Here is a 25,144-nt window from a genome sequence, read left to right on the forward strand (position 1 = left end):
TCGTTTTTCCCTCCTCTGAAAAAATAATCAAAAAACGATACTAACTTATATTTTTCCTAAACAGATGACGACTTATGTGGTAGTCAACCTTTTGAGAAGGATCAAAACTACATGTTTTACTTAATTGGATATTAGAAATACACAATCTATTAAAGAGAAATTTTACACAAATCTCATAATGTTAAGAACCAATTATATCATATTTCTATTCTTTTCTAAATTACAAAAATTCCTTAAATTTGGTGGAATCCGGATACATCCCAAAACGTCTCGGTACATTGCGTTCCCATTTTGAATACATCCCTCAACATCACATTTCAATTTCGAATACCTCATTCAACGTCCGCGATACATCGCGTACATCCCGGTACATTGCGTAAAGTGATGTATCCGACTAATACGTCGCGTAACGTGATGTATCCGACTAATATATCGCGTAAAATAATGTATCCGACTAATACATCGCAAAAAGTGATGTATCCGAAAATAAGAGAGTAGAAATTTTTATAATTTTTTCAATTAATAGAATTTTTTAAAATATGATAAAATAACTTGTATATTTAGGTTATTTTTCCATTAAATTTATCAATAATTGAAGATCAAAAGAGGAATTATCCCTTCCTCCTTTTATGATGTGTGCAGATTTTTTTTTTTCTTTTTCCATTTGGTTTAAGAAAAGTAAAATTGAAGATTTACATAAAGGGGTGTCTAGATATAAAATAGGAGGGTTTTGAGATAACGACATCCAAAATAAATATTTATAATTTAATTTATATGAACAGGCACAGCTAATATTAGTATAATTTAATTTGAATTTATTATATTTATTGTAATAGAAGGTCTATTGTACGAGTTATCTTAATGAGGTGTGGGGTCTTACATTTAATATTTATTGGGCTTTTCTCTTAAGAAGCCTAGAACAACATAAACTCCTCGAAAAATCATCCGCTTAATACATCAAATCAAAGTAAAAAAATATAAAAATAATAAAGAAAATATAGTAGTTAATAGAAAAAAAATGTTGTAAGGTCTACAAGAAAGAAATAACGGTCACAACAAAATAATGGGATAATCAAAACATTATAAGCTATATGATAAGAACTATAAAGGTACGACTAGTACTACGGCAAACACTAACAAGTCTAAACCTCCGCAAGGCAAGACAATACTCTACCTATACTAACCTTCTATATTAATACAAGATCTTCACTCCTTCCTATCTAAAGTCATGTCCACGACAATATTAAGTCACATCATGTTCTATCTAATCAAGTCATTTACGAATACTTTTTCGGCCTATCTTTACCTCTCTGCATACCCCCTACAACCAAGCTCTCACACCTTCTCATTGAGGCGTTAGCGCACCTCCTCTTTATATGCTCAAACCTTCTCAGTCTCGCTTTCCTCCTCTTATCCGTCACAGAAACCAATCCCACATAATTCAATTATACATTTTTTTCAAAAGAAGACGAGTTACTATTTTGTCTTTTTAATAATTATTTGTAATTATCTTTTAAATAATTTAATAATATAAATATTCTTTTACACTCAACATATAGAATTGGTAGTTGAATGAATAAATGGTTTTTGTTAATTTTGACTATGCAGGTTTTACATTCATCCACATTATAAGTGCTTGTCAACAAATGAAAATCATGAGAATATTCTCAATTTGTTTTAATCAAGTTTGTCATGAAAAAAATGTGAAAGATTACCTGTTATCATAAATTAATTTGTATTACACATTTTTAAAATTATTATATATATGGATTTTTTTCTTCTTTCGTCTAATCTTTAATTCTGAATTTATATAAAAAAATTTATAGGTCTTTTGAGATAGTTTTCTTCATATAATTTCAGATTGATCATTTTTTTTTAAATACCTTCACTTATCATTGTTTTACTCTATATATTGATACATTTATAAGTTTATACATAACATACACAAATAACCTTCTCTCATTTTATCTTCAATATCCGCTACTTCGCACTTCGAAATTTCAATGAAATAATATTACATGATAAATTTAGCCCCTAAAATGGGAAAAGTAACTTATAATGCTAGGGAGTAATTAGGTAAAGAGTCAAAATTACAGTAGAGAAGGCCATAATTATGTTTGATTTTTTCTTCTTTTCAATTTAAATATCTTAATTGCTTTTTTTTTTAAAAAGAATAATAATAAAAATGTATAAAGTATATAGTGTAGTGAGAAATAAGCAAACCCAATGTTTCTCGAATTTTGATTTTTTTCAGTTATCTTATAATATTAAAATCGAGCCAAGAGGACTTTGTTTGGGGATTTGTACTTTTTTTATAAAAAAATTATTTGTATATTTTATTATTCAATAGAGTTTTGATACAACTAACAAAGTTATTATCGAATTTGAGTTATAAAAGGATTTATTGTAAAAATGTTGAGTAAAACTATGTAATGCAAATCACATATAATAATCCTTTTTGATTCGACCTTTTAAATTATAAAATTAATCTATCGCAAAAAAAAAATATAGGATAAGATTATATATAATAATTACGACCCCTTTTTCAACTTAGAATATAGGGAAAACTTAGCGTATGTACTATATTTTTAAATTTTTATTACTAATAAATAATTGAATTAAAGCATTATTTTATTGCAGGATTTTAAGCTTTAACAGCACATCATACGTTGACTGGCTTTTTGTTGTTTGAATATTTTCACCGGTTTTATTTATTTGTGTATTAATAATATTTAAAGTCGCTTTTACCCCCCAAATTATTTTCATTTGTCATTTATGTGCATATCAATTGTCATTTTCTTTTCTCACACTTTTATTTTTCTTCCTTTAAAAATTCCCATCTCTTATATCAACTACTATATACCTAAATTTACTGACTCGACTAATTAGTATATCCATTTTCAAAGAAAAACGCTCCCTATCAAGAGTTTTTGTCCATTTACAAAGCTCAAACCCAGTTTTTTAAATTAAGATGGGAAGAATTATATTTATTCATTACTTAATATATATTTTAAAAAAGATTTTTGTTTTTTACATTAAAAAATGAAAATAACACCCAAAAAATCTAAGTAGGGTTATTTTATTTTTTAAATCGTGAAGGTCTATGTTATCTTTTAAATGACTTATCATCAAGTTTAATACTTCTACCCAAATATATAATTATTTATTTATAAAATATGTTTTATTACTTAGAAGTACATTTATTTTTATTTTATGATTTTTAATTCTATATCAATTAGAACTCTCGATTAATTTAAATTTGTGTCACATAAAATCAATTTAAGAGGAAAGCTGTCAATAACATTTATCCTTATTAAACTAATATTTAATCAACTAATTTTTTTTTAGTTCTAATCTACTGTTATTGTTTTTGCTCCATCATTTTTAAAATATGCTAATAAGATAATTATATCATTTTAAAACTTTTACGATGAACATTAAACTTGTTTTATTTTTAGAATAAATTTTAAATACATACTAATTAATCTAAAATAATCTCTTTTGTAACGGAAGAAAAAAAAGGTATAGTATAAGGAATCATTTTTATGGTTAAAGGGATTGCATTTTATTTTTTTATTTTATTTTTTTGGCCAAAAAGCATACGTTTTTATTTGATTTTTTTGGTATTTCTAATTGAGAAAGAAAATAAAATACTTTCTTTTTCCACATAAATTATAACGTTTCCCGGAATTTTATGATATAATATAGACAAATTATTGACAACTAAGTCAAAAAGATACAAAAAGATATGACAGAAATTCTAACTTTAAAACTTATCAAATCACAAATGAATTTAATTAAAATATTCTAATAATGAGTGAATATGATAACAAATAAAATATTTTCTTTAAAAAAACATATCCTTCTATAGTCTATTTACGGAAAATTAATAAGATTTGATAATTACAATTCATAAATCATAAATCTCTAAATATGAAAACAAAATATTGTCATTCATCTAAAAAAAAAAAAAAGGCTCAAAACTACCCTTTTAACTATACTAAATAGAATAATTTCACACCCATTAAACATAAGTGTTAAATCTATTTTTCTTTCATGTGTTTGGACCACACTTGATAGAAATAAGATTTACGTACGCATAACTCCTTAAATCTTACTTGTGAGACCAAATTGAGTATGTTGTTATTATCACTATGTCTGAATATATAGCTTTTTTCAAATACTAAATACGTTAACTGATAATTAATTAATCTTTGACATGTTAATCTAAAATGACAATAGACAAGTCATACATGTTTGTGTAAAACAACACATAGCTTTTCTTGAATTCCAAATAAGTAACTGACGATTAATTATCTTTGACCTGTTAATCAAAAAGAACAAAGGCACAAGTCATAGTAGAAATTTACTCATTTTCGCGTAAAACACATATAGCTTTGTTCAAATGCTAAATATGTCAACTGAGGATTAATTAATCCTTGACCCCGTTAATCGAAAAGGACAAAGGCAAGTCATAATATAAACTTACTCAAGTCCGCGCAAAACAATCGATACATAACACGTGTTTGCATATAAATTTCACATTTTGACTTCATTTAAACCTCTGGTATTTACCACTCGTAACGAGAACAAATTCGAGACCAATTTTTAACAAAGGGTAAAATTACTTTTTTCCGCATAGTTTAAGGACAATTTCGACCTTGTTTCGTTTATCTACAAAGGTAATATACGAACATAAAAAGTAAAGCCAGGGGCATTTTTGTCATTTCATTATCTATTAAATAAACACTTTTGGTGTAATAGAGTCCAGACAAAAGGCAAATATTATATTTATATTATACATATAATATAATATACATATATATCAGTTTATTTTATTTTATTTTTTTTATCTTTCACTTTTGTTTTTCTATTTTTTCACTCCATTAATGGAGGGAAGCTCGAACTTTACAAACTCCAAAAACACAATTTTTTTTTACTGAAAATCAGATATCAGTACTAATCTGAAAACCCCTTTTTTTTTCTTTGTGGCGCCATTTGTTCACCAACCCTTTTCAATTTGAACTTCATTCTTGATAGTACTCTGTTTTTTTTTGTAGATGATGGAAATGGAAGATAAAGAGAGTACAGAATCTGGGTCACTAGGGGTTAACTCGGAGTATGATTCACCACCACCACCACCGGCGGCACCAGTGGTGGCAGCAGCAGTAGCAGGAACAAATGGGAGTTTTAACAGTGGGGGTGGTGGGGTAGTGGTACCCCAAGTTATGAATATGAGTTTAGGAGGAACTGGGGGTGGAGGGGTGGTTGGTAGTGGGGGTAATGGGGTAGTGGGTAGTGGTGACAAAAAGAAAAGAGGAAGACCAAGAAAATATGATGCTGATGGAAATTTAACACCTCAATATATAAAAGCTGCTGCTGCAGCAGCTGCTAAAGCAGCAGCTGCAGTAGGAAGTGGTGGTGGTGGCGGTGTCGTCGGCGGAGCTGTCACTTCACCGGGTGGTGGTGGTGGAGTGACATCGCCGCCGACTGGTTTTACTATAACGTCGCCGGTGCTTTCTTCCGGTGGCTTTTCTTCATCTAAAAGAGGACGTGGAAGGCCTACTGGTGCTGGTAACTTGCAATTAATTGCTTCTTTGGGTAAGTCTAAAAATCCCCAAAACAATAAAAAAACAAACTTTGTTTAGCTCTGTATTTTTTTTGGGGGGTTCATGGAGATTTTGCTTAAAGATCTGTTAAAAAAAAATTGGGGGTTGGGGTAGGGGTAGGGAAGCGGAAATGGGGGAGACGATTACAAGGTGGGAAATCGAACTAACAATTGAGCTACTAAAATTCCCCCATAGAAATTTTTTCTTATGTTTGTGTTTTTGTTTCATTATTTTCTTTGGCGTTTTTGGGGTATTTTTTTGAAATTGTTTTGTTGATTAGAAGGGAGAAGAACCCTAGAATTTCTAAAAAAAAAAAAATTATTTTTTTTGGGGTAAATCTGAAATGAGCAGTCAAAAAGATCCAATATTTGGTTTTGTTTGCTTTAGTTTGTTTTACCTAATGTCTTTATGGTGATGTTGAGTGTTTGCTTTTTGGTCTATGAAGGTGAATTGTTTGCTCACACAGCTGGAGGTGATTTTATGCCTCATGTGGTTACTGTTCATACTGGAGAGGTAAAAAAAATTCTTGTTTGTTTTTTCTGTTTTTCAGATCTGAGATGTTTGTTTACTTTTTGATTTTCTTGTAAAGATTTGAGAATTGTACTCTGGTGTGTTATGTAGGATGTGGCAGGAAAGGTTTATTCTTTTGTGCAGAAGGGTTCAAGAGGGATCTGTGTTCTGTCTGCAAATGGTGCTGTTTCGAATGTTACGATTCGTCAGCCTGGTTCTTCTGGAGGTCTATTGACATATGAGGCATGATTCTTGTTTTCATTCTTTTCTCCTAATCTTGTGTTTTGTACTCGTCGTTTTGATTTGTTTGTCTCGTTTTGACTTGGTAGGGAGTTTAAGAAAGTAAAGGTAGGTAGAATGTACCGAAACGTTCTTTAATCTTTGGTCTTAAACATCCGATGTGAAAAAGTTGGGAACTAAAGAGTTGTTAAAAAAGGAAAAAGACATTCTTTTTGAAACAGACTAAAAAAGTAAAACGGACTAATTGAAACAAATAGAGTACTTGTTATCTTTTTCAAGATTGCATCAGCTTTTACTGGATTTTAGTTACCTGGGGTTCTTCTGTTATTGTTGTTGCCCTACCTCAACCACCTTACATGAAAAAACAAAGAAAAATAATTTGGAAAATTGTCATGATCAAGAATCTAATTATTTGGAGGATGGATTCTCTGCAGGATACGGTTCCTCCCCCCCTCCCCCCTTCGAGGTGCATTCGAGTTGGTCTAGAAAACACTGTTATAGCTATTAAAAAAGCAGTATTAGTGGTAAGGGCACAACATGTGATGTGTGGGTTAGGTGAATGTCTTGAGTTCGAATCTTGCTGTAGACAAAAGTCTGGTATTTAAGTGGGGAAGGGGAGAGAGGCAGGCTGATCATCCAAAAAAACAGATAAATAAACTTCCTCGAAGAGTTGTATTACTACCGTTAAAAGGAAATTTGACTAAATCACTCCCTTAGGGCTTAGTGTACTTGCTAGCCTTGATTTAGTGCAGCATTTACATGTGCATAGAAAGATTAGCTTATTACTGAAATCTACTCCAAAGTTAGTACGAAATCGCTTTGTAGAAGAATGCTAATTACTGTCTGAATCATTGTATTAATGGAACTCTGGTTGAAGCCTGAATCCTATGTTGCTTTTACATGGTTGGACTTGTAAAGTAGCAAAGTTTACCAGGAGTTCCTGTGCTTATTAATGAAAGCACAATAATGACGAGGAAATTCAAGTTTGCAATTGCATGTGCAATGAATCTTTAATTGATAATCGTCACTTCTCTTATTTGTTCTAGTAATTTATTTTAAACGGGATCAAGTTAATTTACCTTTTATGAGTTCAAATCTCCTGTATATGTTATTTCTGTGTTCATTCTGAAGGACTTCGCTTATGTTACAGTACTAAGCATAAATCAGTTTCTTGTTTTCGGTAGTTGTGTTAAAATGTTCTTCTTGTTTTGCAACAACTGTTTTGACTTGGACCCATCGTACTGAAATTCAAATTTAGAATCACAAAACACATATCACCAGAATTGTCGTAAGCACCCAGATTTTTGCTCAGCATAGCATCACGTAATGTTTGGAAGGCTTAGGGTCAGATAGAGTTGACACTGACACTACATGCTCAATGAAAATGGTTATCAGATGCCCTATAATCGTCTCACTTCGATGAGGCTGTTTCAGTTTTTTTTTAAGAAATCAATGCTCCCTAACTCTTTTCAGCAAGAAAAATATTGTTGCAGTCTAGAAAGGAAAAGTAGGCCTTTTTTTTTGGTTCACCGATATGCTTTCTACTATAATTATATAGCCTTAGAATCTCACTCTCCATCTTTTTATTAGATCAGCTTTCATGTACTTTTTGTTTCAGAATTGTATTATCCCGTCTGAGTAAATTGAAGTGTATCACCTTCCATGTCCTGAAAATTTATGTTAAGTTACTCTGACAATGCAGGGACGCTTTGAGATCTTAGCATTAACAGGGTCATACACTGTTTCTGATAACGGTGGCATGAAAACTAGGTCCGGTGGATTGAGTGTTTCTCTAGCTGGCCCAGATGGGCGTGTTATTGGTGGTGGTATTGCTGGTTCGCTTACGGCTGCAAGCCCCATCCAAGTAAGTCCTTTTATGTGTTTATATATATAAAATAAATTACAAGTCCCTGAGAGCTCTGAGCTCTGCCTCTGTTTGCTTGTTCCCTATCCAAGTAAGTCCTAGTTAGCCTCGCTTGTCAAGTGTCCACCTTTGTTCTACCCGTGAGATGAGGATGTGACAGAATCATTTGTCTGCAATTTCAAAAATGTTTTACAACACATAACATGTTAGTCCGAGATATGGTCATATCGTGTTCAATAGATCCTAAAGCCTGTTATGACTAATGATGCCACTAGTTGGAAATTCAGTACAAAATTGTTTAACAAAGTATCTATATTTCTCGATAAGTAGTCTACATCCATTGCTTAACTGAAGAACACAACAAATCTGACTATCCTTTGACAGAAGATGATTGTCTTCTTTACGAGCTAAGTCGTTGATTATGTTGGTGAATCAGAAAATGATGGAACGTGTATCATCTGCGTAGGCCAAATATCCTCTCCGATTTAAGTTAATGCCATGTAGTATACCTCATTCACAACCAACATCGTTACTTGTTAGCATACTTATTGAACATAATTTCTTCTTATATTTGCTAGATGGTGGTTGGAAGTTTCATGCCAAACGCTTTTAAAACACACAACAAAAGGAAGCATCATCAGATCGAACCAAGAATGCCTCCAGTCATCCACAGCTCTCCGGACCCTGTTTCAATGATAAGACCTGTCTCACAAGCACCACCGGCGAGCAACATTACTCTGACTCAGACATCTCACATACCAATCCACAACCACGGTGAAGCTGACAACAGCACGAGCAACAAAGACATGCCGAATTCCACCTCTACAGACACTTCTGACTGTAATGGATCTGAACCAACATTCGAGCAGAGATCATATCCAGATATTAACGTGTCTATACCTATGGAGTAAAGTAAAGCTCGACGAATCGAACCAAAACTTGACTATAGTTCTTTTCTGCTTAGCTGATTCCTTGTTTTGTGCTCATGTCTGTGCTGATTGTAATTTTGAGGAATCATTAGGACTGCTTTATTAGAAACTTTTTTTAAGTATTATGCTGACATGACTAGAAAAAGGGCTAATATATCTTTTGTTTTTCTGGTTGTTGTAATGTTTTTATACTCTTTTTGGATATTATGATTTAGGAAGAGATGTTGACAAAGGAAACTGATTCATTATTATGTTGTCTTTTGGAATAGGGTATAATAACCATGGGTATCAATGCACGAGATCTTGTAGCACTTATGAACGATAGTGTTATACGAAAGAAATCAATTATCGACTCTAATACAATTAGATTAGCTTGTCATATAGTTTTGTGATGAAACTATATAGCCAAAAGAAATCATGAACTAGAAATGATGAGCTCTTGTTCCTTGCATGAGTAAATATTTCATAGTAGCTCTGATATGATGGTATATCTTTCTATCTTATCTTAGATATAATATAATAGGTAAGAGTATGAACTAAAGTATTATGGGGCTAACAAAAATAACTTGTTAAATCGTTAGCATGGCATGAAAACATCCCTCTTAGAGTATCAGCTGATACGAATAAGAGTAACTCTGTAAATGGTCATTTGTGTATAAATTTACTAAAATATTCTTAATTATTCTAGGATAGGAGGTTTGATTAGAATTAAATAATATATGGTAAAGGGTAAAATAGTATTTTGAAATATTATGTAAAGATATAATTGGAAAAAGAAATTAAGTAACAATGGGAACACACCAAATCGGTTGTTCCATAAAATAGGGTTTTCATTGTTACGTAACAACGAAAATTAACAACACAATACAATACATTTTAAGTAACAATCAAAACAAACGTTGTAGATATAGTAACGATACAATACAATACAATGGATAACAATGATCCAAACAGAGTGTTAGAGTTGAACATAGTAAAACAAGTACATATCTGAGTTTATGCAATCCGACATGATGAGATTGAAAAATACTTGAGAGTTTTTTTTTTTTGAGAAATACTTAGAGTTGAACATAGTAGATATTGTGAAATTAAGTAACTAAAACAGTAACATAATAATAATATTCCATATAATTTCTACAAAATCTCTTTTTTTATGCCAACAAAACATATAATAATCTTAGCATAGTAATTCCAATCAGGATGAGAAGTTGTTATGGCAGGTTGTCCAATCAAGGAATGTTCTTCAACGTACGTTGGAACATCGTTTGCATCAACAAGACCATCTAGAAACTTCTGTAAATCACCCTTGGGACCTACATAAACAAATCAAATCGAACTTATTATATACATTGACAGTGGAAAAAAAAGTACATTAATCGATCTACTATGATTAACCTACGATTAGGTGTGTGTTTGTTATGAATGAAAATGATAGGTTCAAATATAATCTAGACAAATATCGAGAGCAACTGAGGATTGAGGAACATACAATGAGGAGTTTGAAATGCAATTTATTGAGGTTTGTTTCCCTACTCTCTCTAAATACATCGTTTTCGTGATTATAAGAAATTCATTTCCTAGATAAAATGTTTTCCAAGATACTTTGACCTATTACAAGAGAAAATTTAAATTTGATATTTAATTTTTCCACCATTATACTAAACACACCCTTAATGTATATCAATTAGTGAATATCAAGGATATATTATTAGAATAAACAATTTGTTACCAAGAAATGTGTCTTTGCCATTTCCTACTTTGAAAACAGGAGGAAAAATAGCAGTATTAGGCTGCAAATAAAATCAAACAAGAAATATAAATTAGTCTCAATAAAACAATTTCTATATATTATGTACGAGTTTAAATAATATACATCGTCAGTATAAAATAAATTACTAAAACCTTACAGGATTTATTAGAGCAGTATGTGGCTCATCATCAATCATAAGTGTGTTGGATTCTGAAAATTTTCCACCACGAAAAGGAAGAAGATTATACTTATTTTCCCATATTTTTTTCATTTGCTTCAAGAATATGGGCTTTTCTTTTTTCTCCAAGCACTTAAATCCACTATCAATACATTTTTCTTGATCCTACAAAAAAAATAAATTGAATTGTTACTATTTTCATTAAAAAATATTAGAACGGTTGGATAAAACTTTTCGAATTAACTTCTCATTGATATATCATTGTTCATCATCACTAATAGGGGCAAAACTTTTATAATTAAGTATATAGTTTCTTTAAACAAATTTAACCACAATAATTAAGCAAAATTAGTTCTTAGCTTAGATTAAATTAAAGATACTTACCCAAACAAATAACAACTTTCTTCGAAGACCAACCATAATGTTATCTAAAATAGCATCCATGTTTCTCCTATAATAATAAAAATATAGTTTCAATCGATTATAATAACAATAACAACATAACATACTCAATATAATCTCATTAGTGAGATTTAAGGAGAGCACAGTACACAAACATTTATGATAAACCGTCGACTCAATCGAAAACATTTAAGCAAATTTAATTAGGGAAATACTAACTCCATTGCAGAAGACCATATACCAACTTCAAATCTTTCAAGGCAAAACTTCAAGAATTGGTCACAAAAAGGCCTCTTGAAAACTGCATTGAAGTAGACATCATATAACATAAATTGAACAAACAATAACAAAAAAATTATGAAGAAATCTTATTTTATGTCATAATAGATTACACTTATTTAACATGTTACTAATCATACCACTTTATTATTATGGTGATACACACAAAATCCTTGATCAACAAATCAAAGTTTGCTTCATTATTGTGTATTGAACAGAAGCAAAAACATCATTAATAAAATCGATCAAACAACAATAATGTCAAAGAAAATTCAGTAGCTACTTGTACTAAAAATAAATAAATTATGTAGTACTTACCATAATTCCACTAAACAATAAATTAAAGTATAATCCCCTCCCCCTCAAATCTCAATTATGTGCCATAGTTCAGATTTGAAGAATCAAATTCTAAATTTTACACATAAATTCAAACACAATTATATAAGACATATTAATTAACAATTCAAATTATCAGTTCGAGTCTCTGTAATTCAAACAACGTCACATAAATTGAGACAAACCTGTGAAATTTCCACAAACCAAATCCGGTTTATAGGTTTGAACACTGAACCGGTTTTGTCGGTGAACCCTATGAACCAATAAACCGCCAAGATTAAACACAAGGAGTTTCTTTTTTGGACCAAGGTTCAACTTATCTAGCGGAAGGTACAACTCTAATTTTCCACTAATTTTATTTTTATGTTTTTCATCTTCATCATCACTATATTTATCATTATAAGAAATTACATTCTTCAATTTCAAGTTGGGAATTTTTTGAGCCATTGTTGAAGTTTGAAGAAAATAAAAAGACTTTATAAGTGATAGTTTGTTGGAAAATAAACCTCGGTGATTTTATATTTAAAGTGGTATTATGGTTTATTTTTAATTACTAATAGAGGAAATTAAACCCTTCAAATTCTTTAATTAAATGAAGGAGCTTTTTCAATTTTCGAGGAGCAAGAGTTTATCAAGGGTTCGGATGGCTTTTCTTTTACTCTTCCGTCTCAAATTATCTATCTTATTTTTTTTTTACACGTTTAATTATTAAAGATTTAGATAATCTTATATTTTATTAAGATTTCATGGAATATATTGTTGCTATAATAGATACCCTTTGTTAAAATATAATTTGTATTCATTAATTAAAATATTTATCTGTTTATGTGTCATCACTCCATATATATAATTGATGATTTTAGTAGACTTTTAAGAACAATTCCTACTAAAAGTGAAAAGGGAGACTAACAATTAATTGTATCTTTGACCTCTAAAATAATAATTATTTTGACAGTATTATCTTCAAAAACCACGACAAATAATTTGAAACAAGCGTAATATACGAATTACTAAAAGCACTCAATGAATAGAATGTATAATCGTACTCTCGTTCTTTTATATTACTTGACCCGTTTTGAAATGACATGCTTTTTAATAAAACTTTAATCAGAAGTGTTTGTACCAAACTAGCTAACCTTATATTTTTAAAAGAAAATTAAATTGGGAGTAGGGGAAGGGGAAATGGAGGAGGTAGACTGTTAGGTGGAAAATCGAATTCTCACCAACAAAGTAAAAGTTTATGTAATAGACAACCAACTCAATTGCTAAGAATATTCATCAAACTTTATTAGTGATATTTTGAAATAATAGTTTTCTAATACAAAAGATAGTAACGAAAAAATATAGCAAAACTCTTCTGATTTATTAAAATGAACAAGTAAACTGAAACGAAGGGTTATATAATAAATATAAAACATTGGAAAAAGCATAAAAGATCATTGACAATATGAACATAAGATGATAGAAACATTATCAAAACATAGTAATATCATTAACAACCCATAGACAAATAAAGTCCCAAAAGACTTGCAACATGCAAAAAACATAAGACAAACACCAAAACATCACAAGTACACAATTACTAAGAAAAGATTTACTTAATGTTCTGGGAAAAACCATTAACCTTCTTCGTAGAACATAATACTAGTAATTAAAGTCCTTAATCAGAGTACTCAGATTCTTAATCAGAACAACCAAAGCTAGGATCTTCCGCAACGCGAATTATCTTAGCATAATAATCCCAATCCTTGTGAGTATTTGTTATCGCAGGTTGTCCAAATTGATGTCCTTTAACGTACGTTGGAACATCATCAACATCAACTAGTCCCTCCAAAAACTCATGCATTTCACCCTTAGAATCTAACAAAAAAAATGAAAACAATAATTTTTTATCAAGTTATCATATCAGGATTGATAGAAACAAACTTTACATATCATTGTAGGCCAAACTTTATCATCAGTGCATAAAACTTAGAATTTTGAACATGAACCTAGTTATTATATAGAATTTTATTTTATTTTTGAGCTAGGTAAATCCGCTAATGTACAACAACTCATTAGAATTAGATCCCTAAAGTCAATTATCAGATACCACATATTGCACTAACTCAGCCAGGTACAAAATTGAAATTCTATTAGCTATGAATATCAAGGACAAGTTTGTTACCTAGAAATGTGTCTCTCTTATTTTTAACTTTGTAAGCAGGAGGAAAAACAGCAGTATTAGGCTGCAAATCAAACAACAATTCACAATTAGTCTCCCTAGACATCTTGTTAATTAATAAATTCATGAAAAATAATTAAAACTTACAGGGTTTAGTAGAGCAACATGGGGTTCATCATCAATTAAAAGTGTGTTAGATTCTGAAAATCTTCCACCATAATAATTATTTTCCCATATTTTCTTCAATTGCTTCAAAAATATTGGCTTATTTTGCTTCTCCACAGTTGGAAAGCCACTATCAATACATTTTTCTTGATCCTAAAAAAAAAATTAAAAAAAATCAAGAATAATACAATTTTAATTTAATTAATTAAACTAAATTAAATAAAAAATGGCTTACCCATACAAATACCAATTTTTTTCGAAGGCCAATCATGATGTTGTCTAAAATTGGTTCCACGTTTCGACTATCATATGGACAAAAGAAAAGTTAAAAAGTAAATTAGATTAATTAATCAATTAATAATTCACTAATTAAAAAATAAAATTATATTAATTTAATTAATACTAACTCCATAGCAGAGGACCATAGTCCAACTTCAAATCTTTCAAGGCAAAACTTCATAAATTGATCACAATAAGGTCTCTTGAAGACTGTTCTAATACAAAAAAACAAAAAAAAATTATAATTATGTTTAACTTATAACATAATAAAAAAAATCAAACTTTATGATTTGAAACACATCATCCTGGGATAGAAATCAATCCATGAATCTTGAACAACGTGACTTAAAACAACATCAGATCAGAAATAATAAAATTGTGATTTTTCATCTTGATCCAAATATTAGTACTAAACATCAGATCAGAAATAATAAAAACGCGGACACACGTAAACGTACTAACCTAGGAAATTGCCGTGAGCAAGGTCTGGGGTGTATCTCCGCACCGCAGACTCGTTGCGGCGATGCACCCTATCAACTAGTACCCCACCAAGATTAAGCACAAGAAGTTTTTTTTAGGACCAAGGTTCAATTTCTCCAAAGGAAGATCCAATTCTAATTTTTTAGTAACTTTTTCATCTTCACGATCACTATTATCTTTATCAGAATCAACCACAACATTTTTCAACTTCAGATTACTTGTCATACTTGAAATTAATTTGAAGAAAAATTTAGAGATAAAAGATTGTATGGACACAAATGAGTGATATGATCCTATAAAATATATATAGTGGCATAAAAAGGTCTATTAATTAATGGTAAAAAAACTAAAATTATGTATAGTTAAGCTGGATTTTTGGTAAGTGGTATTCTCATTTAATCAAATGAAAAAAAAGAGGAGATCAAATCAGTGTAACATCTTTAAAAATTCATTTTTATATCTCATCTTTTTAGATTTCACTTGTATTAAAAAGAGATAAGGGTCTGAAAAACACCCAACTTTGGTCGAATTTACTGTTGCGATACTAAATTTTCATGAGAACCTATTACATCCCTAGACTATTTAATACCGTATTATAAACATATATATATTTGCCCACGTGGACATAAAAAATAATGCAAAATTATAAATAGTAATGTGTCCACGTGGGCACATATATACCTTTAAAATACACTATTAAATAGTTCAAGGGGTAAAAAATACGGTATTAAATAGTCTAGAGAGGTAATAGGTCCTTATGAAAGTTTAGTATCGCAACAGCAAATCCGACCAAAGTTGGGGTATTTTTCAGACCCTTATCCCTATTAAAAACTAAGCAAGTTAACAATTCTACCCTTATTTAATGTTTTTTTGAAGTCAACTTTTCAATAGATGATAAATAAATCCATCTTTCATTTTTAGTTTGTTTGTTAAAATTTCTTTTTCAAAATCAGATTTTATAAAGTAATGCAATGGTGACAGTAATTAATCAATGTATGAAGTAATTACAATGAACATTAATTACTTATTAATTTTCCTAGATTAATTAACTATTAAAGATATAATAGGAAGAATATTGTAATTTATGTATCAATTTTAAGAAATGACAAGTATTATGGACCAACTATTTATAGTATTAATGACTTATAAAAAGAAACGAAAGGAGTATAATATTTCAAAATATTTGTCATGATTTTAAGAAAAAATACTTATCTCAAATTATTTAAAGAAAATGGTTAAAAATTCCTCTCTAGTTTCATTAGTTAACGTTGTGCTTCTTTATTTTTATCCCTTCCGTCAATGAACTTAATATGACAAGATGAGAGAATTTTTTTATTTTAATAATCCATATGTCATCTTTAAATTGAATGATATACATTAATTTAAGAGAGAAGTAATGGAAATATTTCTAAACTCGGTGTGAATTATTAATTTCATCTTTGATCTATAGACAGTTTTAGAAACACTTCTTTATTTGACTAACTGAACTTAAATACATTCTCGATATAATGAGTGAAATACACCCCTAATTTCTTGTCAAGTTTAAGAGTGTTTTCAACACTTTCTCTACTTTTTTTATTAAGAGTCTCATGCTTCTACGAGAGTTTGAGATCACATGTTATTCACGGGACAAATTGAGGGTGTATCTAAGTTTAGTTAATCAAATAGAGAGGTATTTTTAAGACCATCAATAATTCAAAAATAAAACTAATAATTTACATCAAAATTTAGAGGTGATATTCAATACTTTTCTCCTAATTATATTATACTAGGTAATGTTGCCCGTGCTATGCACGGGCACGGGCCCAATAATATAAATGGTATGTTTTGGGGCTAATAACGGAGATTTTGAAGCGATTGTTTGCGTGGATAAAGGAATAAATTTTTTTATCACAAACTTGTACTTTATTTGACGCTATTCAAGGCACAATAAGACTATCCACATACAACATTTTTGAAATATTTTATGTTGTCAATTATCATGATTTATAGTATTTTTACGATAGATTTACTTAAAGAATGAGTGGAAATTTTTGTATTTTTTTTCAAAACATATTTTATGTTGTCAATTATCATGATTTATAATATTTTTACGCATTTTTTAAATATAAAAAACCCAAAAAAAATAAGACAAATAAATTAAAATGGACCCAATATATGTTATTATTGTTGTCTCAATTTATGTCACACAAATAAAATTTGGAGAGTCATCCAAATTTTAATTTTTTTTTAAAAATGTTTTAAGTTATTAATTATTGTGATTTATAATATTTTGATGTAACTTTCAAATAACCAACATTACTGGTCACTTTGTCCTAATTTATGTGATATGGATAAAATTACAAAACTAACCCTTTTAAAATGTCTTTCAGATATTTCAAGTTGTTAATTATTATTATTTATAATACTTTTTTGGTAATTTTAAAATGATATGTGTTATTTTTTCTGTCCTAATATATGTGAGCCTGAAAGAATTCTGAGAGTGAACCTATTTTATTATATAGCTTTTAAATATTTTAAATTGGTAATTATTGTAATTTTTAATGCTTTTTAAGTCATTTGTAAATGATATATGTTGCTTCCTTTGTCCCATTTTATATAGTATAAATAAATTTCCCAAAACCAACTAAATTTTTAATATATTTTTTAAAATATTTTAAATTATTAATTATTGCGATTTATAATATTAAAAAAAAAGTACAAAACTTGTATCAGCCTAAAAAATGATCACGATAATTCGAAGCCTACAGAAAGCAATATGGTTGTACGTAATTTTTAAATACTTAATATATATTACTCCACTTGTCTGAATATATGTAGCATTGATAAAATTTCAAGATTCAATCAAATGTTGTTAATTGTTAACATTTATAATACATTTTACGTAGTTTTCAATAATTTCACATTAAACAATACATATTACTACTTTTGTCTCATTTTATGTGACATTGATAGATTAATTTAACAATCAATCAATTTATTTTTTCTGTTTTTTTACTAAATATTTTAAGTGGTCAAAATCACGATTTATTGTATTTTATACATAATTTTTAATGATAGATTAATTTCAAGAATTAATCGAATTTTTTTATATGTATTTATTTTTGAAATATTTTATGTTGTCAATTATCATGAGTTATAGTATTTTTACGCAATTTTTAAATATAAAAAAAATTAAGACAAATAAATTAAAATGGACGCAATATATGTTATTTTTGTTGTCTCAATTTATGTGACACAAATGAAATTTGAAGAGTCATCCAAATTTGCATTTTAAAAAAAAATGTTCTAAGTTATTAATTATTGTGATTTATAATATTTTTATGTAACTTTCAAATAACTTACATTGCTAGTCACTTTGTCCTAATTTATGTGATATGGATAAACTTACAAAATTAACCCTTTTAAAATGTCTTTTAGATATTTTAAGTTGTTAATTATTATTATTTATAATACTTTTTTGGTAATTTTGAAATGATATATGTTATTTTTTCTGTCCCAATATATGTGACCCGGATAGAATTTTGAGAGTCAACCTATTTTATTATATATCTTTTAAATATTAAATATTTTAAGTCAGTTGTAAATGATTTATTATATTATATTATTATATATTATATTATTATATATTATATTATATATATATATATATATATATTATATTTATTTCTACTATATAATAAAAGGGGTTTTATTATGATATTACATATTATATAAACTCCCTTTTATTATATAGTAGAAAAATAAATATATATTATATAGTAGAAAAAATGATTTCTTATATATATATTATATAGGGAGTTTATGATGGGACACATAGAATGTGCCATGATAAACTCCCTCTTATATAATAGTAGAATTACAATTACAAAATTAACCCTTTTAAAATGTCTTTAAGATATTTTAAGTTGTTAATTATTATTATTTATAATACTTTTTTGGTAATTTTAAAATGATATATGTTATTTTTTCTGTCCCAATATATGTGACCCGGATAGAATTTTGAGAGTGAACTTATTTTATTATATATCCTTTAAATATGAAATATTTTAAATCATTTGTAAATGATTTATTATATTATATTATTATATATTATATAAACTCTCTTATAGTAGAAAAATAAATATATATTATATAGTAAAAAAAATGATTTATTATATTATATATTATATATTATATAGGGAGTTTATGATTGGACATCACAATGTCCCATCATAAACTCCCTCTTATATAATAAGAGAATTTAGATATTATTACAAAATACTTCTTTATTAGTCGAAGTTCTATTCTTTTTCCTTTTCTTCTCAGTGTTTTTTTCTTTTCTTTTTCCAGTGGTCCTTCTTGTTTTTTCACATTTAGCAAGAAAATTAGTGGAGTTACTTTATAATTAAGTCCGATGCAAAATTATGATTGCAATTTTATGAATTTTAAATGTTACAACAACAAGTTTAAGTGATAATTATTAAGTTTAAAATTTAATAAATTTATTAATATAAATATATTATTTAAGCAAAATTTATTAAATTTGAACGAACTCACTGCCATTACTGGCTCCACAATTTTTTAATTATTCCATCTATCAAAGTACCTTATAATGGGGTCAAATATACCTCCTTCTTTTTGACAGAAAAGTAGTCGATAGTACTTATTAGTCTTTTTATTTTTATTTTTATATGATTGAATTTTTCTACTTGAGAGTTTTAAATTAATTTGTACTGTCACCATTGCATCAATAAAAGTGAGGTACGGACATCACATAAAGGGAAAATTTGAAAAAATCAAACCTAAATTTTATTTTGGGTGTAAATAAAAAGTGGGCTATAACTATTGTAATTAAAGCATAATTTTCCTTAATTGTAATCAAAATAACCAATACGATCCATTCCTAGTTAATTTTTTAACATAAATTACATTAAAATATAATTCAATATTTAAATATCCAAATTCTGTATGTCCCAATTTACGTGACAATTTAAATTTAACTTAAAATTTGGGTATGAAATTTTCACAATAATTGACAATTAAAAATATTTAAAAGATATGAAAAAATTTATGATAAAAAATAGACTTAATTGAAATTCAAAATCTGAAATGTGTCACATAAATAAATTGAGATGGAGAGAGTAGAAGTCAATTAACTAGCTATATATAAGTCAATTATTTAGCTATTATTACTATTGTTAGTGTGGAAGAAAAAACTTGTGACACCAAGATTCCTACAGTGCAGTTAACATGGTTATCTCACTTTGTTTCACAATAATTTCTTATTAGTAGTACTTTTTGATGTAATGGTGGGGTCTTGTGTTTTTGCAAGTTGCAAGATCGATATGAATTAAATTATAGTAGGATGATTGAGATTTTTTCATTATTAATCAGAGATTTTGAAATTTTTATTTCGAGAATATAATTTTTTTTGTAATTGAAACTGTCATTTATAAAAACAGGTTCTGCTTTGTGCAAATTTAAATTCACCTAGCTTGCAAATAATATACTCTGACGAATTTAGAAGCAAAAATATAAGACACATGAATTTGTGGTCTCTTAATAAAACATTAGCAAAACATAGTGATTTATCATTAATAACCCATAGACAATTAAAGTCACAAAAGACTTGCAACATGCAAAAAAAAAAAAACATAAGGCCACACTAAAACATCAAAAAGAAGTACCAACAACTAACAAGAGAATTACTTAAAGTTCTAAGAAAACCATTAACCTTTTTCATAGAATATAATAGTAATTAGAGTCCTAATCAGTGTAATAATCAGATTCATAATCAGGACAGCCAAATCCAGGTTATACTGCATGAGCACGAACTATCTTAGCATAGTAATCCCAATGATTATGAGAATTTGTTATCGCAAATTGTCCAAATAAATGTCCATTAACGTAAATTGGAACATCATCAGCATCAACAAGTCCTTCTAGAAACCCTTGCATTTTGTCATTCGGACATATCAAGAAAATAGTTAAATATACAAGATATGTATTTACGTTATTTTCTAGGTTTTATCATAGAAGGCTTGATAGAAAGAGCTGGTACGTATTACTATATTTACATCAACTAGTTGCTAGAAGGTATGTACTTACGCAAAAAAATGACTATTTATTTATTCTTTGAGAAAGTACGTACTTACGTGCAAAATCTGATGCACTAACTCAGCCACCTTTACTGATACAAAATTGAAATACAATTATAGTCATGAATATCAAAGATAAGTTAGTTACCTAGAAATGTGTCTCCTCTATTTTTAACTTTGTAGGTAAGAGGGAAAATAGCAGTAATAGGCTGCAAATAAAAAGTAATTAGTCTCACTAATCATCTTGTTAATCAATAAATTAATGCAAAATAATTTAAACTTACAGGGTTTAGCAGAGCAACATGAGGTTCATCATCAATTAAGGAGCCTTTTCCATTTTCGAGGAGCAAGAGTTTATCAAGGGGTCGGATGGCTTTTCTTTTACTCTGTCTTAAATTATCTGTCTTGTTTTTCTTTTACACGTTTAATTATTAGAGATTTAAACAATCTTATCTTTTATTAAGATTCCACGGAATATATTAATGTTATAATATATACCCTTTGTTAAAATATAATTTGTATTCATTAATTAAAATATTTATCTGTTTATGTGTCATCACTCCATATAAAATTGAAGATTTTAGTAGACTTTTAAGAAGAATTCCTACTAAAAGTGAAAAGGGAGACTAACAATTAATTGTATCTTTGACTTTTAAAATAAAAATAATAATTTGACAGTATTATCTTCATAAATTACGATAAATAATTTGAAACAAGTGTAATATATAAATTAACTAAAAGCACTCAATGAATAGAATATATAATCATACTCTCGCTCTTTTATATTACTTGACCCATTTTGAAATGGCATACTTTTTAATAAAACTTTAATCAGAGGTGTTTTACCAAACTAGCTAACCTTATATTATTAAAAGAAAATTAAATTGGGAGTAGGGGGAGGGGAATTGGAGGAGGTAGACTGTTAGGTGGAAAACCGAATTCTCATCAACAAAGTAAAAGTTCATGTAATAGACAACCAACTAAATTGCTAAGAATATTCTTCAAACTTTATTAGTGATTTTGAAATAATAGTTTTCTAATACAAAAGATAGTAACGAAAAAATATAGCAAAATTCTTTTGATTAATTAAAATGAACAAGTAAAATGAAACGAAGGGTTATATAATGAATATGAAACATAGAAAAAAGCATTAAAGACCATTGACAATATGAACATAAATGATAGAAACATTATCAAAACATAGCAATATTATTAACAACCCATAGACAAATATAAGTCCCAAAAGACTTGCAACATGCAAAAAAACATAAGACCACACCAAAACATCATAAGTACACAATTACTAAGAAAAGATTTACTTAATGTTCTGGGAAAAACCATTAACCTTCTTCATAGAACATAATACTAGTAATTTCCTTAATCAGAGTACTCAGATTCATAATCAGAACAACCAAAGCTAGGATCTTCCGCAGCGCAAATTATCTTAGCATAATAATCCCAATCCTTATGAGTATTTGTTATCGCAGGTTGTCCAAATTGATGTCCTTTAACGTACGTTGGAACATCATCAGCATCAACTAGTCCCTCCAAAAACTCATGCATTTCACCCTTAACATCTAACAAAAAAAATGAAAACAATAAATTTTTATCGAGTTGTCATATCAGGCTTGATAGAAACAATCTTTACATATCATTATAGGCCAAACTTTATCATTAGTGCATAAAACTTAAAATTTTGAACATGAACCTAGTTATTATATAGAAATTAAATTTTTTTTAGCTAAGTAAATCTGCTAATGTACAACAACTCATTAGAATTAGATCAATAAAGTCAATTATCAGATACCACCTATTGCACTAACTTAGCCAGATACAAAATTGAAATTCGATTAGCTATGAATATAAAGGACAAGTTTGTTACCTAGAAATGTGTCTCTCTTATTATTAACTTTGTAAGCAGGAGGAAAAACAGCAGTATTAGGCTGCAAATCAAACAACAATTAACAATTAGTCTCACTAATCATCTTGTTAATTAATAAATTAATGAAAAATAATTAAAACTTACAGGGTTTAGTAGAGCAACATGGGGTTCATCATCAATTAAAAGTGTGTTAGATTCTGAAAATCTTCCACCATAATAATTATTTTCCCATATTTTCTTCAATTGCTTCAAAAATATTGGCTTATTTTGCTTCTCCACAGTTGGAAAACCACTATCAATACATTTTTCTTGATCCTAAAAAATAAATGAAAAATAATTCAAGAATAATACAATTTTAATTTAATTAAACTAAATTAAATAAAAATTCACTTACCCAAACAAATACCAATTTTTTTCGAAGGCCAATCATGATGTTGTCTAAAATTGGTTCCACGTTTCGACTATTATATGGACAAAAGAAAAGTTAAAAAGTAACAATAATTAGATTAATTAATCAATTAATTAAAACACTAATTAAAAACAATATAATTAAATTAATTTAATTAATACTAACTCCATAGCAGAGGACCATAGTCCAACTTCAAATCTTTCAAGGCAAAACTTCATAAACTGATCACAATAAGGTCTCTTGAAGACTGTTTTAATACAAAAAAAAACAAATTCTAATTAAAAAAAATATCAATATAGTATTACCTCCTACGTTCTGATTTATGTGATTATATTTAACTTATAACATAATAAATAAATAAAATTTAAACTTTGTGATTTGAAACACATCATCGACATTTTTATGCTTAAAAAAAAAAAAAAACTTAACAAAATGTCTCAAGTTCAAATCTGTAATAGAAAACAATCCATGGATCTAGAACAACATGACCTGAAACAAAGTAAAATAAAAAACAATAAAATTGTATTTTTTCATCTTGACCCATATCCACATAGAAGTACTAAACATCCAATCAAAAATAATAAAAACGTAAATATACAAACCTAGGAAATTTCCATGAGCAAGGTCCGGGGTGTATCTCCGCACCGCAGACTCGTTGCGGCGATGCACCCTATCGACTAGTAGCCCACCAAGATTAAGCACAAGAAGTTTTTTTTTAGTACCAAGGTTCAATTTCTCCAAAGGAAGATCCAATTCTGATTTTTTAGTAACTTTTTCATCTTCATAATCACTATTAGCATTATCAGAATCAACCACAACATTTTTCAACTTTAGATTACTTGCCATTCTTGAAATTAATTAGATGAAAGTTTTTTATAGATAAAAGACTACTTTGAGAAAACTATGGTGATCCTATATATATAGTGGGATAAAAAAAAGGTCTATTAATTATGTATAATTAAATGATAGGGCCTTTCCACTTTCCAAGTAAATCTATAAGTAAAATTAAATGTACATGATAGGGCCTTTCCACTTTCCAAGTAAATCTATAAGTAAAATTAAATGTTGACTCAGTTGTTTAGAGAATTTTTATTTATCGTAAGGTTTTAAATTTCAAACAGTACATTTCATTTTGATAATACTAGCATTAACGCATAAAATTTCATCAGAATTCCAAAGTTATGTATGCTTAAGTTGGGTCGGTGACCCCAAAAAGTTCCCGTGTTGCATTCCTTTTTTATATCCTTCCGAATAAGGTTTATTTTTATGAACCGAGGTTTCAAAAATAATCTCTCTATCTCTAAAGTGAAAGTACACTCTAAGTATATTCTACTCTCTCCAAATTCATTTTGTGGGAAATTAGATTATACTGATTATTTGATTGTTGTTGTATATATTGACATTTAATCAAGTACTGAAGAAAGATCAACTTATCAGCTGTGGTTTCTAAAAAATACTTCTCATAAATTATTTTAGAAATTTAAAATAAAATTAATTATTTTTTTCTAAATAAATTGTTTCTTGAAAACTACAAATTCCTTAGTTATGAGGCGATATTACTTATGTTAAAGTACCAACAAAGCTTAGG

The 25,144-nt window shown here is 28.4% G+C and overlaps 3 protein-coding genes and 1 pseudogene across 4 annotated transcripts in view; 2 read left to right on the forward strand and 2 right to left on the reverse strand.

Moving 5' to 3' along the window:
• LOC125824718 (enolase) overlaps positions 1 to 25,144 on the forward strand; it is a 233,916-nt gene that overhangs the window by 169,509 nt on the left and 39,263 nt on the right. The window lies entirely within an intron of this gene.
• LOC125824858 (AT-hook motif nuclear-localized protein 7-like) lies at positions 4,875 to 9,344 on the forward strand (annotated as a pseudogene). Its single transcript, XR_007442816.1, has 6 exons — positions 4,875 to 4,956; positions 5,061 to 5,601; positions 6,055 to 6,122; positions 6,231 to 6,362; positions 8,062 to 8,223; positions 8,802 to 9,344. The product of XR_007442816.1 is annotated as an AT-hook motif nuclear-localized protein 7-like (transcript).
• LOC125824814 (uncharacterized) lies at positions 13,541 to 14,911 on the reverse strand. Its single transcript, XM_049504168.1, has 5 exons — positions 14,834 to 14,911; positions 14,662 to 14,728; positions 14,409 to 14,579; positions 14,265 to 14,325; positions 13,541 to 13,957 (listed from the first exon to the last, which is right to left on the reverse strand). The coding sequence occupies exons 1-5, from the start codon at positions 14,884 to 14,886 to the stop codon at positions 13,779 to 13,781; spliced, it is 531 nt and encodes a 176-aa protein (XP_049360125.1). The 5' UTR covers positions 14,887 to 14,911; the 3' UTR covers positions 13,541 to 13,778.
• LOC125824778 (uncharacterized) lies at positions 22,444 to 24,438 on the reverse strand. The gene is made up of 6 exons (XM_049504129.1): positions 24,159 to 24,438; positions 23,722 to 23,803; positions 23,542 to 23,608; positions 23,292 to 23,462; positions 23,148 to 23,208; positions 22,444 to 22,842 (listed from the first exon to the last, which is right to left on the reverse strand). The coding sequence occupies exons 1-6, from the start codon at positions 24,400 to 24,402 to the stop codon at positions 22,643 to 22,645; spliced, it is 825 nt and encodes a 274-aa protein (XP_049360086.1). The 5' UTR covers positions 24,403 to 24,438; the 3' UTR covers positions 22,444 to 22,642.

Source organism: Solanum verrucosum, unplaced genomic scaffold (assembly GCF_900185275.1).
Source record: "Solanum verrucosum unplaced genomic scaffold, falcon-dt-bn FXZP01000125.1, whole genome shotgun sequence".
Taxonomy (NCBI): Eukaryota; Viridiplantae; Streptophyta; class Magnoliopsida; order Solanales; family Solanaceae; genus Solanum; species Solanum verrucosum.